Below are 15,301 nucleotides of genomic sequence, written 5' to 3' on the forward strand. Positions count from 1 at the left end.
GTGAAGCGTGGAGCTCTCCACAAACTCCCCGGAAAGCCTGAGTGTGCAGATCTCACGCCTTCCCAGGGCAGCTCCAGTTAATCCAGCTATTGCACCAATATGTAGAGGACAATCTACATGGGAGTTGATCCTGCAGCATAAAATCATAGAGTATTAGGGTTGGAAGAGACCTCAGGAGGTATCTAGTCCAACCCCCTGCTCAAAGCAGGACCAACCCCAACTAAATCATCCCAGCCAGGGCTTTGACAAGCCAAGCCTTAAAAACCTCTAAGGATGGAGATTCCACCAACTCCCTAGGTAGCCTATTCCAGTGCTTCACCACCCTCCTAGTGAAATAGTGTTTTCTAATATCCAACCTAGACCTCCCCCACTGCAACTTGAGACCATTGCTCCTTGTTCTGTCATCTGCCACCACTGAGAACAGCTGAGCTCCATCCTCTTTGGAATGCATCCAATAGCAGCATCCCCTTTCCTTCTCTTTCACATACCCCACATCCCTGGTTGCCAGGGCAGCTATTCACTAGCCAAGAGAGCAGAGGATTGGTGTTTGGCCAACAGGGGGCAGTGCGATTTCAGTGGGGGGTGCTCCCATGCCACATCCATTTCACTACCCCCAAGCTGAAGGATATAGAGTCCCAAGAGAAGCGCTCATGCAAAGCCCCAACCTCAACTCGCAGCGCCCCAGAGACTCTCTAGCACAAAGTGAAAGGAGTGAGGGGAGCAACCTACTTTGATGTCTGGGAATTGGCCAAGGTAAGTGTCCATGGTTAGAAGGGCCTGATCCACAAGCTTCTGATGGAAATCCACCCAGAGCAGGTCATTGTTCTGGAAGACAAAAGGAACATGCTTATGAGCATGATCAGAATACTTTACATTTCTATTGGCAGGGATCTCCAAGCACAGTACCATCGGAAAGCCTCCCAGCATCCCAGAGATCGTGATCTCGTCTCTTTTGGAGAACCTGAGGCAGACATATCCCAGATCAAGAAGAACTCTGTGAGGCTCAAAAGCTTGTCTCTCTCACCAACAGAAGAGATATTATCTCACCCAATTTGTCTCTCTAATATGCTGGGACCAAAACGGCCACAACAACAATGCATATCCCAGGTCACACGGTAGATGCAGAAATGGAACCCACAAGTCCTGATTCTCCTAGTCAAACTGCTAGACCAGTGATCCCTAACCGGTCGATCGTGATCAACTGGTCCAACCTGGAGCCTCTGACAGTCAATCGCGATCTCCAGCCAGCAGCGCAGTGGAGCTAAGTGAGGCTGCCTGCCTGCCTGCCCTGGCCCCACACCGCTCCCGGAAGCAGCTGGCATGTTTCTGCAGCCCCTGGGGGGAGCGGGAGTGGATCTCCATGTGCTGTCCATGCCTGCAAGCGCAGCCCCCTCCTGCACCCAAACTCCCTCCCAGACCCCGCACCCCAACCCTCTGCCTCAATCCTGAGCCAGCACCCAAAGTCCCTCCCAGACCCTGCACCCCCTCCTGCACCCCAACCCCCTGCCCTAGCCCAGAGCCCCCTCCTGCACCCACACTCCCTCCCAGAGCTTGCACCCCTCACCCCCTCCTTCACCCCAATCCCCGCCCCAGGCTCAGCCCGGAGCCCCCCGCCCCACACTCCGCAGCCCTACCCACACCCCAACCCCCTGCCCCAGTCCGGTGAAAGTGAGCGAGGATTGGGAAAGAGTGAGCCATGGGGGGGGAGGGGGGAGATAGAGTGAGTGGGAAGGGGCTTTGGGGAAGGGGCGGAGCAGATCCTGGGTTGATCTTAAATTCAAACAGTGATCTTGTGCATAAAAAGGCTGGAGACCACTGTGCTAGATCATAGTCCCAGCTAGGTACCAAGACCCAGTCTGTTCGGTTTATCTACCGGTCCATGTGCGGGCCTTCCCCCAACTAACCTAACCCTAGCGTGACTCTAAACATTGTTTCCCCAGTGAAAAAGAGACCAGACATCCTGACCAGGCTGGGACAAACAGTGCCCATGCTGAGGGTTTACCTGGGGACGGCCAATTATCCACATTTTTGCAGGGCTGATAGAGCCAGTGCGTCCCCTGGTGCTGATGGGCGTATAGAGGATGCACCCAGTCCCCACCCATGACACATTTGGGCCAATATTCTCTCTGAAGCGGCTCCTGATGGCCAAAGCCGTTTTGTCTTCCTAGGATCATTGCTGCCAGACAGATGTCTCGCAGCAAGGCTCCCAAGCCGAGCGTAGGACGTAAGTGCACTGGTCCCGCTAATCCGCTCTCCCCTGGAGGCCGACCTCCCGCCCCGGCATGGAGTCTCACCTCGGCTATTTTGTTGGTATCGTCTCTCCCAGGCCATTCCGGCTCATACACTTCCTGCAAGCATTCAGTCAGCTTCTTGGAGGCCTCGTGCATTGCTAGGAGAGAAGAGAGGGCAGCCTCAAAAACAGAGGGACAGAGCTCCACCAGGGCACCAAGAGCCCCTCCCCATTGCTAGCAGGAACTCGACTGCATGGAATGGATAACAGACGCCTGATTCTAGTTTAAGGCAGGATATTTCCCAAGCATGATCCTTGCTAATACATCTTGAACTCGCAATAACATGGATGTAAAACAAAGGAGGAGAGGGGCTCAAGAATCTAGTCACCCAGACAACAGGACATTCAGTGTTCATCCCCACCTAGTAGGATAGAGTAGGTGGCCTCCTACGAATCTAAACCAAGCCCACCTGGCTGCTAGGAAGAGAAAACAGCCTCTGCACCCCAATGTCTCCCACCAGAGCCACCTTGCTGACTGCCTGAACAACCTTAGAATATCAGGGTTAGAAGGGACCTCAAGAGGTCATCTAGTCCAAACCCCTGCTCAAAGCAGGGCCAATCCCCAGGCAGCTTTTTGCCCCAGATCCCTAAATGGCCCCCTCAAGGATTGAACTCTTAACCCTGGGTTTAGCAGGCCAGTGCTCAAACCACTGAGCTATCCCTCCTCCCAGCTTGAGGAGCAAGAAATGTGAAACCGGCGCTCCATCACCAGGCCAGTTGCTCCAGGAAACCCTGCTTGCACTGGACAGGAAGAGCTAGGGCCAGGAAGACCCTATTTGCGGTGCCTCCGGTTGGAAAAGTGACAGACCTCCAGTTGCACAGACGTTACCTTTTACGGAAGCCAGGTAAGTTCGGAGATCCTTCTGCAGCTTGCTGCCTTCTGTCTGCGAAGACAAGGAAAAGCCAGCCGGTTATTGTTTTGTACAGAGTGAGATGGATTTGTGCAGGACTCATCTGTGCTATGAAAGAAACACCACATCCAAAATTGCCCAATACAGCCCGACGGCTGAGGAGCCGACACAGGACTAAGATCCTGTCCATGCAGGATGGAGCAAAGTGAACCAAGAAATCAAGACAGATGAGGCTGTTTAGCCCAATAGGCCCTGATCCCCATAGGGTGTGTCTACACTGCATTTTAAGCCAGTCTCTATGGGACCTAGGCTTGTGGATTCAGTGTGTCCAACCCACGCTTGAGCGTCTACACTGCATTAACCCGGGTTTACCCTGGCCAGCCCCGGGTCTTACCGCTGTGCTAACATGTCCAGACCTTTTGACTCAGGTCCACACTGCAGAATTACAGAGTTTGGGCCGGAGTCCCAGTGTGACTCAGGCTCTGACCCCCACTCCTCCCAGCAGGGTCCTAGGACCTGGGTCCTGAGTGCTTGCTGACCTGAGTCAGACTGATTTGTTTGTGAATGGAAAGGGGGCTTGGGCTCAAACCGGAGTCAGAACCCAGGGTTAGTGTGCAGTGTAGACCTACCAACAGAGGGACAGATGCTCTAGAATCCCACAAAGGAGCCCAACATGTAGGTTTGAGGGGAGGTTATAAGCTCTAATACAAGCAGCAATGTATTCTTGATTTTTTTTTACGTTATTGTGAGCAGTTTCAGTTTGAACTTTCCCCTGGGATATCGGAAACACAAAAACACACCAGCGCTGTACCAATGTAGGGGCTAGAAAGGGACATGGAACTGTTCCACTTACTGTCCAAACTGAGTGAAGCTGCAGAAAGCAAACAATTAGCATGAATGGTGAAAACCCGAATGCATTTTTTTTTTAAATGTCATTCTGTCGCCTCCGCCGGATTTCACGGATTTGGAAACTAATGGTTAAGAAATAACAATTACGCTGGTTTGCTTTTTGGATTTCAGAGGCGATCAGACATCATGGTGATGCATACAGTACAAGAACCTCGATCAAAACGTCTTACACGATCAAAACATTGCAATCACACACACACACACACACACACACACACACACACACCCTTTGACCACTTTGGAAGCACTCAATATGATGCAAATGTTGCCTTTTATTGAACGCTTAAAATATCCTGGGCCCGACTCACCACTGCCTTGCAATGTGTCATCACTTACATCGGTGTAAAAGGAGGTGTAAACACACTACACCAAGTCAGAAAAGGAGCATTTTACATCCACTTTGTGCAGATGCAAACACCAGAAAAGGGAAGGCAGCGGAGAGGCAGGCGCAAGACAGCAGAGGCATGGTGGTGACATCAGACAGCGTATGGATTCTGTTTTCATTTGGATTTATGTTGCCATCCTCTGATGCTTTGCAGTGGAGTGAGCGTTGGCTCAGATGGCAGCAGAAGTCTAAGGGTCTTCTGAGACACAAAGGCCGAAGAAGACTTTGAGAGAGACCGAGATGCTAGAGGGTGGCTGTTATGCCGTGCACCAGCATCACACATTGTTACATTTCGTTTCCCGTCGTCCTTCCCAGCTTGAATTTTCCACATGGCGCCCCAGCATAATGCTTCTTGACAGGCTGACGAGGGAGCTCGCAGGCGCTCTCTGACAGCTTCAAACTTAGTATCTTTGTGGAAGCAGCTGTTTCCTATCATCCGCCACTCTTCGGGCGCCTGCCTCTTGCCCTCAGCGCGCCTTCCCTAAAACAGAGCTCATGCCGACGTCTCTGGTGTTACAAACACTGCTGCACGCACTGAGCTGAGATCAAACAGGTCCCCTCCAGAATAAACTTTGCCACATCAACCGCTGGAAGAGAGTAATGTGTCTGTGCTAAATTCAGAGGGTCTGGGGAGAAGGAACAGTGACCATGTGTGGGGCAAGAATAGGAGAACTGCGGGGTGGGAGGGTCCCAGAAACTGGGCTCCAGCCCAAGCCCGGAAGTCTACACAGAAGTGAAACAGCCACCCAGCCCGAGCCTGAGTTGGCTGGAGCAGGCCAGCCGCGGGTCTCTAGTTGCTGTGAAAACATAACCTTAGGGTATGTCTACACTGCAAGTAGGAGGTCTGATTGCAGCAGGTGCCCCCATACCTGAACTTGCTTTCATCTAGCTAGATTCAAGCTGGCTCACATAACTAGAGCAGCGAAGTGCAGCAGCACAGACTAGCCACTCGAGTACATACCAGGGTCCCAGGCAGTCGGAGCCAGCCTAGGCCGTGGCCCGTCCCACCGCAGCTTCCCTGCTATCATCATTCAAGCCAGCTTTGATCTCGTGTGCAGCAGTCACACCTCATGGTTGCAGAGGAGACCTCTCAACTTACAGCCTGGCAATGCCAAGGGAAGTTGGCAGGTGGGGCAGGGAGATGGGCCATAAAAGGCTATCACAGAAAAACAACGTCTAGGGCAGTAAGAAGAACAGGAATACGTGTGGCACCTTAGAGTCTAACAAATTTATTAGACAAATTTATTAGCGCATAAGCTTTCGTGGGCTACTGCCCACTTCTTCGGATGCATATAGAATGGAACATATATTGAGGAGATATATATACACACATACAGAGAGCATGAACAGGTGGGAGTTGTCTTACCAACTCTGAGAGGCCAATTAAGTAAGAGAAAAAAAAATTTTTTTTTGAAGTGATAATCAAGCTAGCCCAGTACAGACAGTTTGATAAGAAACTAGGGCAGTGTTTTTCAAATGCAGCCACCAGGAGCTTTTCCTGTGGCCACAGCAGGGGGACGGGGGGGGACAAAACACAAAGCAGTGGGCCCCTCCCCCAGGGCCACCAGCAGGAGGTGGGCCCTGCCCCCCCTCTGGAGCCATAAACGCATAAGGAGCAGACAGCCAGTGAGTTCCCCACCTTACTGGGGGCAGGGAGGTTCGGGCTTCAGCCCCAGGGTGGCGGGCGGTAGGCCCCGCTTGTGGGGCTTCGGGCTCCAGCCCTGCACCCCGACCATGGGTGCAAGCCCTCGGCTCTCACACACACACACACACACACCCATCGCCCCTGGCCCCCGCTGCCTCCCCATCCATCCCACCACTGCCCTGACCCCCTGCTGTCTCCCTACCCACCTCCCCATCCAGGAGATAATTTGTCCTCTGGCTTGCCATGGCTGATTAAGTCTGCTGTGAAAATGGATATTTATATGCTTGTTAATACCACTTTTCACAGCCTCCCTGATAGCTAGTAAGCCTGCTGTGAAGTGACATTAACAAGCATACAAATATTACTTTTTGCAGCTGCAGACTTACTAGAGAAGCAAAAGAAACAAAAAAGACAAGAATATGCAAAGCATCTTATTTGTGTTTCTAGTCTGTTTAGGTCAGTAAAGAGTCTGCAAAAAAAAAAGCCACCTTTACATAAATAAATTGCAATGATTTGGACATGTATCTGTGCATATTTATTTGCTTTTCCTAAAGTATTTTAGGAAAAATTGTCAGAGCGGCCACCAGTAAGACTTGGTGGCCACACTCTGAGGCCACCAAAAAATGTGTTGTGAGGACCCCTGCTCTAGGGCTTTCATTCTGTGGAACCAGTGATTCCAGGCTTGAGGAAGGGTTGGCGGGGGGAGGAGGGGAGGAAGGGAGGAGGGATCCTTGGTAACCACATTTTCCAAAATAACCACAAATTTTGGGTGCCCCCATTTTTGCGGTGTCCAACGTCAGGCCTCATGAACTAGCACACAGGACACATCCTCCAGATAACTCTCTTCCCACACACATGGCGAAAGTTGGTGAACTAAAAATGGAGGCTTCCAGACTTAGAAGCCACTGCTGTAATCTAGTGGGACTAAATGGGCCCAAAGAAACAAAAAGGTGTTAACATGACACTGACGCTATCCAGCACTGAAACAGCGTTGAACAAGACTCAAAGTTTGGTGTGCCAAGATCTCAGCTTGCTTAGTACCATGGCAACCACATGATTAAAACTCTTTTTGACCTTGTATTAAAGATACCAAAAAGAAGGAAACAAACACTGAAAGCACTTGATATGTAAAGTGTTAAGGAAGGCTTCCATTTTAACAACCTCCCTTGTTCTCTTTCCCTTTAGCTGTAGACAGTTTTTAATAAAGAAAAAACCCCTGTTTGACAGGCTCTTTGATGGTATTAAAGATGAAAATACCTGTCCTCTTGGGGAAGCGAGAAGAGGTTAATCGAGATGGGCTGGAGCTGTTAAAGTTCGATCCCGCTTCCTAGAAGACCAAAAGGGACAAACACCCACAGAAAAGGAAAGAAGAGAACAGCAACAACAGGATTCTGCATGGACTCCTCCGGACGGTCGAAACAACAGACTGGATTTCTATATAGATTGCTTCCGTCGACGTGCAAAGGCTGAAATTGTGGAAAAGCAACATCACTTGCCCCATAACCTCAGCCATGCTGAACACAACGCCATCTACAGCCTCAGAAACAACCCTGACATCATAATCAAAAAGGCTGACAAAGGAGGTGCTGTCGTCATCATGAATAAATTGGAATATGACCAGGAGGCTGCTAGACAGCTCTCTAACACCACATTCTACAGGCCATTATCCTCTGATCCCACTGAGGATTACCTAAAGAAACTACACCATCTGCTAAAAAAACTCCCTGACAAAGCACAGGAACAAATCCGTACAGACACATGTCTAGAACCCCGACCAGGGGTATTCTATTTGCTACCCAAGATCCATAAACCTGGATATCCTGGACGCCCCATCATCTCAGGCATTGGCACCCTAACATCAGGCTTGTCTGGTTATGTAGACTCTCTCCTCAGACCCTACGCTACTAGCACTCCCAGCTATCTTCGAGACACCACTGACTTCCTGAGGAAGCTACAATCCATCGGTGATCTTCCAGAAAACACCATCCTGGCCACTATGGACGTAGAAGCCCTCTGCACCAATATTCCACACAAAAGATGGACTACAAGCTATCAGGAACAGTATCCCTGATAATGTCACAGCTAACCTGGTGGCTGAACTTTGTGATTTTGTCCTCACCCACAACTATTTCACATTTGGGGACAATATATACCTTCAAGTCAGCGGCACTGCTATGGGTACCCGCATGGCCCCACAATATGCCAACATTTTTATGGCTGACTTAGAACAACGCTTCCTTAGCTCTCGTCCCCTAACGCCCCTACTCTACTTGCGCTACATTGATGACATCATCATCATCTGGACCCATGGAAAAGCAGCCCTTGAGGAATTTCACCATGATTTCAATAATTTCCATCCCACCATCAACCTCAGCCTAGATCAATCCACACAAGCGGTCCATTTCCTGGACACTACTGTGCTAATAAGCGATGGTCACATCAACACCACCCTATACCGGAAACCTACTGACCGCTACACTTACCTACATGCCTCCAGCTTCCATCCAGGACACACCACACGATCCATTGTCTACAGCCAAGCTCTAAGATATAACCGCATTTGCTCCAATCCCTCGGATAGAGACAAGCACCTACAAGACCTCTATCAAGCATTCTTAAAACTACAATACCCACCTGCTGAAGTGAAAAAACAGATTGACAGAGCCAGACGAGTACCCAGAAGTCACCTCCTACAAGACAGGCCCAACAAAGAAAATAACAGAACACCACTAGCTGTCACCTTCAGCCCCCAACTAAAACCTCTCCAGCGCATCATCAGAGATCTACAACCTATCCTGAAAGATGATCCTTTACTCTCACAGATCTTGGGAGACAGACCTGTCCTCGCTTACAGACAACCCCCAACTTAAAGCAAATACTCACCAGCAACCACACATCACTGAACAAAACCACTAACCCAGGAACCTATCCTTGTAACAAACCCCGATGCCAACTCTGTCCACATATCTATTCAAGTGACATCATCATAGGACCTAATCACCTCAGCCATACCATCAGGGGCTCGTTCACCTGCACATCTACCAATGTGATGTTTGCCATCATGTGCCAGCAATGCCCCTCTGCCATGTACATTGGCCAAACCGGACAGTCTCTACGCAAAAGAATTAATGGACACAAATCTGACATCAGGAATCAAAATACTCAAAAACCAGTGGGAGAACACTTTAACCTGTCTGGTCATTCAGTGACAGACCTGCGGGTGGCTATATTACAACAGAAAAACTTCAAAAACAGACTCCAACGAGAGACTGCTGAGCTGGAATTGATATGCAAACTAGACACAATCAACTCCGGTTTGAATAAGGACTGGGAATGGCTGAGCCATTACAAACATTGAATCTATCTCCCCTTGTAAGTATTCTCACACTTCTTATCAAACTGTCTGTACTGGGCTAGCTTGATTATCACTTCAAAAGTTTTTTTTCTCTTAATTAATTGGCCTCTCAGAGTTGGTAAGACAACTCCCACCTGTTTATGCTCTCTGTATGTGTGTATATATATCTCCTCAATATATGTTCCATTCTATATGCATCCGAAGAAGTGGGCTGTAGTCCATGAAAGCTTATGCTCTAATAAATTTGTTAGTCTCTAAGGTGCCACAAGTACTCCTGTTCTTCTTCTAGCAAGAACAGAAAATGCAGCTTCCGTCTCCGGCATTGACTTTCACCTGCAGCCTTGCTGCTGGAAGACACAGGTGTGGTACACGTTCTTACCAGCCACTCTGGGACCTGGCAAACTTGTACCAGCATCAGGCTGTGTAAGGCCTTGCTTTTCGCTGCCTTTCTGGTCACAGGCTGCCAGCAGCTGTGGCCAGCTTAACCAGGCTCTTATTAGACAGAAGGGAGAGAGGGATCGGAAAAAGAAGAAATATGATGGGGAAGGAAAAGGACACATGCGGGGGAAGGGTGACAAAAGTCTCATATCCCAGCTGGTGACTGGGATTTAACCAAAGCAGATGGAGGTGGAGAGGTCAGTTGGGTCCCTTTCTCGGGCCCAGTCTGGTCAGGACATCTCTCTGGAGTAGGATGACAAAGGCCCAACGCTGGTACGTAGCTCCTGGGTCCCAAGAGACGGTGGGGAAGGTGGCCATGACGGTAAGCTCGCAGCAGCTGTTGTTCGCAGACAGCTGCTTCTTTTAGTCAGCCACTGTTGCATTCGAATTTTCCCCTCACACATCTTTTAAGGACCCCAAAAAGGCAGTGATGGATAGAATAGCCCATGCCCTCATTTTGTTCACCAGTTAGGCCCAATTTCCAACACACCAGTTTTGCTCCATTGATTTCTGTCCCGCAGTTCTCTTGTTTCGCTGGCATGATCTTAACACAGTCCTTGAATTATATCAGGAGGCCTTTTTGGTTGAACTGATTCAGTCCATCTCCCTTTCGTACCTTTCCCCACCAAGATTTGTTGTGATAGGTCATGACGACATTTTGTGAACGGTCACCATTTTATTTTTTTAAAAACACAATTGAGCTCACAACGCGGGGAAATGTGTAGGCCCAGTTATTACAACACAACTTGTGAAAATCTGACCATACATGACCAGGCCCTACCAGAGCTACAAATGGGAAGGTACATTTCCATCAGATGCTGGTCTCATCAGCCAGTCCCAAAATAACACAAGAACGCTGCAGGGAGTTGTCTGGCAGCAAATTTATAAACAGATGAAAGGAGATTCTTTTAGATATAGTGCCTAGTCGATCGGCCATGGGACACCATTCAGATACGCTGTGTAAATCCTGGTGAGGGAGACTATATATCACACACACACACACACACACACAAAAAAGTGGTAGCAGAAACACACACCGTCCCCTTTCATTCTCCAACCATCGCCAATGCCTGATGTTTCAGAACAAGACAACCCCTCACCAGAACATGCACTTCTAGCTAGAATATTTTATGCAGAGTTCAGCTCTGTATCCAGTTCCCTGAACGTTCCTAAACTCCAGGGTTGTTTGGATCTGGAGATCTGCTGCAAGCATTTCCTTTATTTGTTCCATGTTAGCCACTGATTCCATAAAGAGGTTATTTTGCATTTAAGAGCAGTTCCCTCACACACACAAGAACACTGCCAGGTTTTATTTTTAGCGTTAACACTTCCCCAAGAACCTTTAGCAACTGGGTTTTCTTCATACACCCACCACCTGCTTTTGCAAGCTGCCCATAATGGCTTCACTGGCAAAGCCTTTACATATCTCCAGCCATGACAGTGCACCATCAGCTTTCAAGAAGCAGTCAGGAACGGTCAAGGACTCTACATAGAAGAATTAACGCCCCGTAAGTGGCCACTTACAAGATGCTCCATAAAGCCCTGAGGGCAGAGTGGATTTCTAACACGGTCAGGCCACTGCAGAATTAGAGACCAATAGACCCCTGTAATACAGGACGTAAACCCTTTTCTCAGCATTATTGTTTTGTCTAAGGGGAAGAAGGTTGTATCTTTTTTGGCTGATCAGAAAGGAAATGTGGTTGCACAATATTCTTTAAATAATCACAAATGTAGAAGGATTCAATGAAATATCTATTAAAATCCACAAATGCCAAGAAAACCAAGCTAAAGTGGAAGAGCAGCACGGACTCTGGGTCAGCGGTGGGAGTAGTTAACGTTCCGGTATCCGCAGGATGTCCACCCTGAAAGCTCAAGGCATCTTTCCTTAACTGTGTCTGGAAAAAAACAGCCAGCGTACGAGCTTCGCGCACATAAAACACAGCACGCTCCGCAGTTCAGCAGGGCGCAGTGAAGGAAGCTCACTGAAAATTTGGTCCTGAAAGTCATTGCTCATTAGATTTTGACATTGGCACTTCTGGTTTGGTAAGAGACTCCCAGCTCTCATGTCTGTGAATGTATGGGCAACTAAATCCCATACTTTCCCCTAGTAGCGGATTATTAGCCACTGGGCTGATGGGGCCCATACCCAGGGGCCCCAGCCAATTGGGGGGCCCTAGAAAAATGGGTGCCCCTGCTCCCCAGCAAGAGTGCCAGGCAGGGCAGGGGAAGTCACTGCGCCCTGAACCTGGTCACCCAGCGCTCCTGCCAGGGACAAGGGAAGCCCCAGGGCCCAGACCCCAGCTGCAGCCCTGGGACTGAAGAAGCTGTAACTCCTTGCCATGACCTCAGGGCTGGGGGAGCCCTCACTGGCCCCTATGGCCCTGCGGCTGGTGGGGGGCAGAAAGGAGCGGGACCGCAGGAGGAGGTGGAATGAGGTAGACCGTGGATGGAATGGGGCAGGGCAGGACAGGGTGGGTGCATGGGCAGGGCCACAGGCAGAACTGGGGCAGGACTGCAGGCGGAAGGGGTTGGGAGGGGTCACCCACTTGCTCTGGCCCAGGGCCCCACAAAACCTTAATCCACCCCAAGGACTAGGAAACAGCACTGCTGAAAGCAATCAGATTCTGGAAGCCGAAGAGAAATGTTTTGCTCTGCACAAGGGGCAACCACACTGACAGGTGCATGCCAGGGAGGGGCGGTGGGGAGTGGTGCTGACCTCAGCCCTAATGGAACGAGTCTAGAAAGACCCAGCCTTCGCCAGTAACAGTTGTAGCTCCCGGCCATCACATGAGAGCAAGAGAGACAGGAGCCCTTATCACAAACACGTGCTGTCAAACAGTGTAGACCAGCCCAGAGGTTCCACATGAGTGACAGACACCAGGGTATCAAAACACAGCAACTCCAGCAGCCAGACACAGCTAGCATTGCCATGTGCCAGGCCTGGATTCCACGCCTTCAACTCTCCTCCCTCCCAGGCCAGCGACATTCAGAGGCATCGGGTGAGTAACACAGGTCCAACCTCTTGAGTCCAGGGTCCCCCTTCCCTTTTTCCAGCATGCCCCGTTTCCAGTTCTGGGCAACATGCATCGGGTGGCTGGGGACTATGGTGGTGGCTGTATACAAATGACATTTGGGCAAGGGAGCTGGGGGAGGGGAGGGGCATTCCAAGGATCCAGGCTGGAGGTGAACAGCCAAATTTAGCCCATCACGAGGATTAGCCTAACAGCCCAGTTGTGATGCCTCATCAAGCCCTACGAGCCCCAGTGTGGGGCCATCTATAGCTCTGCAGATGCAAGGCCATGTTCAGCTCCTGTGTCACGTAGCCAAGTCCACCTGTCTAAGCAGAGAGCTCCTACCATTCACAGACTGCAAAGAGAGATTCTTGCATTGCTTTGAATGGACACAGGGTGGCTTATACAGCAGGGGCTTCCCCCCCCCCCCCCCTACACCCACCCACCACTTGGAGAAACCACAGGATGAGTTGGGGGAAGGAGAGAGCTAACTATCTCTGTCCTAGAACTTAAGAACTTAAGAATGGGCGTACCGGGTCAGACCAAAGGTCCATCCAGCCCAGTATCCTGTCTGCCGACAGTGGCCAATGCCAGGTGCCCCAGAGGGAGTGAACCTAACAGGTCACAATGATCAAGTGATCTCTCTCCTGCTGTCCATCTCCACCCTCTGACAAACAGAGGCTAGGGACACCATTCCTTACCCAGCCTGGCCTATATTCACAAATAGCCCATACCCAGAAACACCCACTGAGACGACTCAATTCAGGGCCCCTCTGACTGAGCTAGCAGACAAGGATCGGGGCCATCTGCTCATCTGCAGTTTCCCTCCCCTCCTGCTTCAATAGCCCTGTGGATACACCCCAGTCAATTCCAGCCCAATGAAATGCTAAACTGGATACAAATCTTCAGCCCCTTGCTGCAAGAGATCAAGGCCCAGACCCAAAAAAGGTATTTAAGTGCCTAACTCCCATTGGCTCTAAATCCAATGGGAGTTAAGCACCTAAACATCTCTGAGGGTCTGAGCCCAACTTTTCTCAAACCCTGAAGTTTTGACCTCAGGGGCCTTCTCTGGAATGGTCTACATGGGGTAATTGTCCACACTGCAGAATAAGCGATTGCACACCTGGGGTAGATCCTCTATTCAGTCACTTTATTCTGGAATGATTAGTGCAGTTTGCGAGCACGCTAATCATTCTGGAATCGAGCGTTCACACATGGAGCTATTCCAGAAATGCTTATTCCACAGCAGCTATTCTGGTCCATTTCCCTGCACAGACAAGCCCTTTATAAGGAAGTCCACAGAAATCTCATCTATATATAGAGCTCTTTTTCCAGCATATCTGAGCCAACATCATAATAATTACCCCTGGCATTTTCAGAGTGCTGCACAATCAAACTAATCCAGGTTTATGACACTCCCTGCAAAACAGGCACCATCCCTTTTTTACACATGGGGAAATTGAGAGGCAAAGAGAGGACAAGGGACGGGTACAGAGCAGCTCTCAGTCCTATGATCAGTTAACTGAATGGCATAATTCCTCCTTCCTTGTACTGTCCCCTAAGAAGAGTACAGAGAGGGCAATATGAAACTGAACACCACACCATTCAGGATACACGAAAATGAAATGCTTCATATTGATGCACTGTGGAACCCACTGCTGCAGGAGGGTGGCTAGATTTAATGGGGGGTTTTGGGTGGGCAGGAAGCTGTTGGTTTCCTTTTAAAAAGGGTCATATAATTCCATGGCCGCTGATAGCTAGTCAAGCAAATATTAAGGGCAAATTGCATTTCACGATACCACATCAGCTGCTAGAAACACTTCTCCCCCACATATAACACTGCACAATGACCGAGACACGCGACAGGGGTTTTGCACTTCCTTTTGAAGCACCAGCTACCACTGTTGCCAGAGGCAGGAGAGGCCTTGAGGGATCCATAGGTGAGTCTCTGGATTAGGCGAGTCTAATGCGAGACCAAGGGACCCTAAAATCTCATCATGGGACTCCGTATTCAGCAGCAGAAAGGGAACTATGGCTGAGGAAAAGGCCTGGGACTAGTTTAGGGATGTGACGGAAGCACACTTCTGAGTTTTGCTGTGCCCTGGGTGTTACGCAGCAATGGCTAGCCGACACTGGACAGGGCTCCTAAGTACATTCAGTGAACGAGTGGGCTGGATGACCTAGTAGGTCATTCCATTACTAACGTCTGTGGTTCTGGGACTTGGGGACAGGCCGCAGAAAGGCAATGGAACAGCCGCTGAGCAGTACCAGCACAGAATGGGTTCTCTGGGGCTGGGGACGTATGGATGCAATAGCAGGAGGGGGAAGGGTGCATGTGGAAATGGACTCTGTGTGCATGAATAAGGGAGAGGGATCTGGAGGCATGGGAAGGAAATTCTATGGACGGAGGGGAGGAA

General features: G+C 49.9%; 1 protein-coding gene across 9 annotated transcripts in view; it reads right to left on the bottom strand.

The window, feature by feature from the left end:
• BIN1 (bridging integrator 1) overlaps positions 1-15,301 on the bottom strand; it is a 159,509-nt gene that overhangs the window by 72,601 nt on the left and 71,607 nt on the right. For all 9 annotated transcript variants that reach the window (XM_054044721.1, XM_054044719.1, XM_054044718.1 and 6 more), the window contains exons 3-5: positions 3,120-3,174; positions 2,295-2,389; positions 730-825 (exon numbers count right to left, since the gene is read on the bottom strand). In XM_054044721.1, coding sequence (XP_053900696.1) covers positions 730-825; positions 2,295-2,389; positions 3,120-3,174 — 246 coding nt within the window. The remainder of the gene's footprint in view (positions 1-729; positions 826-2,294; positions 2,390-3,119; positions 3,175-15,301) is intronic.

The sequence above is a fragment of the Malaclemys terrapin genome, chromosome 11, assembly GCF_027887155.1.
Source record: "Malaclemys terrapin pileata isolate rMalTer1 chromosome 11, rMalTer1.hap1, whole genome shotgun sequence".
NCBI lineage: Eukaryota > Metazoa > Chordata > Testudines > Emydidae > Malaclemys > Malaclemys terrapin.